The 3,182-nt window shown below is 40.1% G+C and overlaps 1 protein-coding gene across 1 annotated transcript in view; it reads right to left on the reverse strand.

Moving 5' to 3' along the window:
• Nucleotides 1-1,284: 1,284 nt before the first annotated feature.
• LOC119424214 (signal transducer and activator of transcription 5B) overlaps nucleotides 1,285-3,182 on the reverse strand; it is a gene marked incomplete at its 3' end in the record, with an annotated part of 61,944 nt that continues 60,046 nt past the window's right edge. Inside the window, 3 exon segments of the mRNA XM_037691693.1 lie at nucleotides 1,285-1,427; nucleotides 1,697-1,791; nucleotides 2,574-2,780. Of these exon segments, the coding sequence (XP_037547621.1) occupies nucleotides 1,285-1,427; nucleotides 1,697-1,791; nucleotides 2,574-2,780 (445 nt within the window).

Genomic DNA, 3,182 nt, shown 5'->3' on the forward strand with positions numbered 1-3,182 from the left:
AGAGCCCCTACAGAGAGTACGACAGGTCCTGAAGAGCCCCTACAGAGTACGACAGGTCCTGAAGAGCCCCTACACAGAGTACGACAGGTCCTGAAGAGCCCCTACAGAGAGTACGACAGGTCCTGAAGAGCCCCTACAGAACTTTGTTAATATTAATAGTTTTAACTTTAAACAACAACATAACCTAACCCATGTATCAAACATCTGCAGCTGCTGCATACTGCTTTCTTACAGCTGGGTGGTGTTTCAGGGACACGTGGCTCAGACTCTTATTGTGCTTCATCTTCTGACTCTCAGCTTCTTCTATCAAGTGGAACAGGTTCGATGTTCCCTCCGCTAGTTGGAACGACCCTCCGTCACATTTTGCAGCAACTGACTGAAACCTGCAGTTTAGCAGATCTTAGAAAGCCGAACCACTTCCACACCGCCAAATTAGTCTTTCCTCTCATCAGTGACGTCATCTGCTTTCTCTCCACTTGTGAAAGCTTGTTCAGTTGATACAACTCATTTTGAAGAGAAAACTTACAGCGCGTTGGAGATTAGCCTAGCCTGCTGCCGCTAACGCCTTCTGGACTCGAGCTCTGCGCAACATTTACGTCACCACACACTTATGTAGTTGTGTCACGACTTTTTCTGTTCAGGTTGAAACTGAGGCGGCCGCTTCAACCCAAACAGAAAAAGAAATGCGTCAGTGAAACGCTGTAATCATATTGAAAATGTGCGTAAAACTCATATCACTGTTATTGAATAAAAGTATATCGTGACATGTATCGATATCGAATTATTGTCCATCCCTTTACTTCAAGCTCAGGTTCTCTACCAGAGTCCTGCGAGCATGAGCGCTCTGCACAGTATCAGCTGTTCCTACGACCGCATTCCTGTTTTACCAGTTTTTCACCTAAAGTCAACCATCAGTGAAGCACAGTGGTGCACTGGTTCCCAACAGTGAAGCACAGTGGTGCACTGGTTCCCAACAGTGAAGCACAGTAGTGCACTGGTTCCCAACAGTGAAGCACAGTAGTGCACTGGTTCCCAACTGTGAAGCACAGTAGTGCACTGGTTCCCAACTGTGAAGCACAGTGGTGCACTGGTTCCCAACTGTGAAGCACAGTGGTGCACTGGTTCCCAACAGTGAAGCACAGTAGTGCACTGGTTCCCAACAGTGAAGCACAGTAGTGCACTGGTTCCCACCAGAGCATAACGGCCATGTTGTTTGCTAATTTAAAACAAAAATCAAATCACAACCATGAAGCTGGTGAAATCTTACAGCTGAAGTGTTTTTACCTTGTTTGCTGGGATTTTCAGCCACCCATGCAATAGTGATGCCTCCGATCTCAGAGTCACTGAATCTCAGCAGGAAGGTGCCATTTGGTTTAGACAGGAGCATGTCCTGTGCCTGTTGCTTGTTTACAAATCCAAGAATGGCCCTACAGACACACACACATACTTTAATACAGAAACTTTATTCACAGTTGTTAGGGACACAACCAACAGTTTTGTTCAAATAAAACTTGATAGAAATGAATGTTAAAATGACACTAAACAAACACAGTGAACACAAAAACCAATTGGCAAAGACAAGGCACCTTTTTATCACAGTTTTTGGAAGCACCCGTGCATGCTGGTTTATAATTTTATAGCTAACTAATTGAAACATACATCAAATGTGTTGGAACATGAATGTTTGGTTCATTACCCATCATTCCAGTGAGGTTTGAGATGTTTCTTCATGAGTTCCACCACTCCATCAAACCACTGCCAAAACGTGAAGCTGCGTCCAGGCAAGTTTTCCTGTAAATGTCACACAAACAGAACGTTACATTTGTAAACCAGAGTCTTGTTTATAAAATAATGTATATAAAATGATCTTGATAAAAAAAATAAAAATAAAAAAACCCTCATTTTGTAGCATAGCAGAAAAAATATTTATATCCTGTAAATTTTATTCAGGTGTTCAGTTGCATTACCTGCTACTATTTAATTCTTAACCAACAATTATCTTTCTTTTTATTTCCAAGACACAAATAACAGCTTTCAAGTTGCGTTTGTACAGATGTTACCAAGCAGCTATCCTCCTCCTCCATCTTAAGACATTTTGCTCATCATTTGTAGTTATTAAACAAATTAAAAAAATGTCAGTTTGTTCTTGTTTTCCATTGTTTTATATGGCACTTTGATTTATTGTTTTTTAATAAACTGTTAGTTTAATTGCTTTTATTGTTGTAGGTCAAATGGTCTGTCTAAACCAGGTCTCTCTTGAAAATGAGTCCTTGTGACTTAACAAGCCTACCTGTATAAATGAAGGTTAAACAAAATGAAGCAAACTCTTATTTTTCTTATATGGGGAAAAACAGAAAAGAAGCCTAGTAATCCTAAAAAACATCACCCACTGTTTTGAGCTAAAATCATCTTATCCTCAGAAGTGACTGAGGTGTAGCATTTTTATTTATTTAGACAACAAACAAAAAAAAAACTATTTGAAAAAAAAAGTGGTTTTGTTGTAAAAAATGAAAGACTCTTGACACGTGTGACTAACTTCAGGCAGGTCAAAAGATAAACTGGGATGGCCTTACCCGATTAAACTGGGCCCAGGTTATCGTCATGTTTTTGTAATCCTCAGGGTTGTTGCTACTGCTTGAAAAAGCTTTCTGTGCCAAAAACACCAGGTTATCCTCCGTCAGCCCACGTCCGCTGTGCATCTCTGCCTTGTACTTTGTATCCAGAGCATCGCATACCTGAGACCACAGCACCTTGTCTGGTACCACAAATGGCACTCTACCCTGATGAAAGATAAAAGAACGCACTAAATCAAAGTATAACCAAGTATTGCTGCTTGGCTAATACAGTAGTCCCTCCCTACTTCGCAGTTTCACTTTTGCGGACTCGCTCTATTGCGGTTTGTGGACGTACAGTTCGTCCATATATCGTATGCATTAGACAAAATATATATTTTTTTATTGTTTTTACACACAATTGTGGACTGTACAGTAATATCACTGTACAGAACTCATGTAGATGTGAAAAAGTTGATGACAAAAAAATAATTTGGACAGGTGCCGCCATTTTGTAGTTTTCTTTCTTTCAACCCCCAACAGTACTGTAATTGCTACTCATAATAATAATAATAACAATAATAACAACAACAACAACAACAACAACAACAACAACAACAACAACAACAA

Source organism: Nematolebias whitei, chromosome 17 (genome assembly GCF_014905685.2).
Source record: "Nematolebias whitei isolate Nwh7 chromosome 17, NemWhi1, whole genome shotgun sequence".
Taxonomy (NCBI): domain Eukaryota; kingdom Metazoa; phylum Chordata; class Actinopteri; order Cyprinodontiformes; family Rivulidae; genus Nematolebias; species Nematolebias whitei.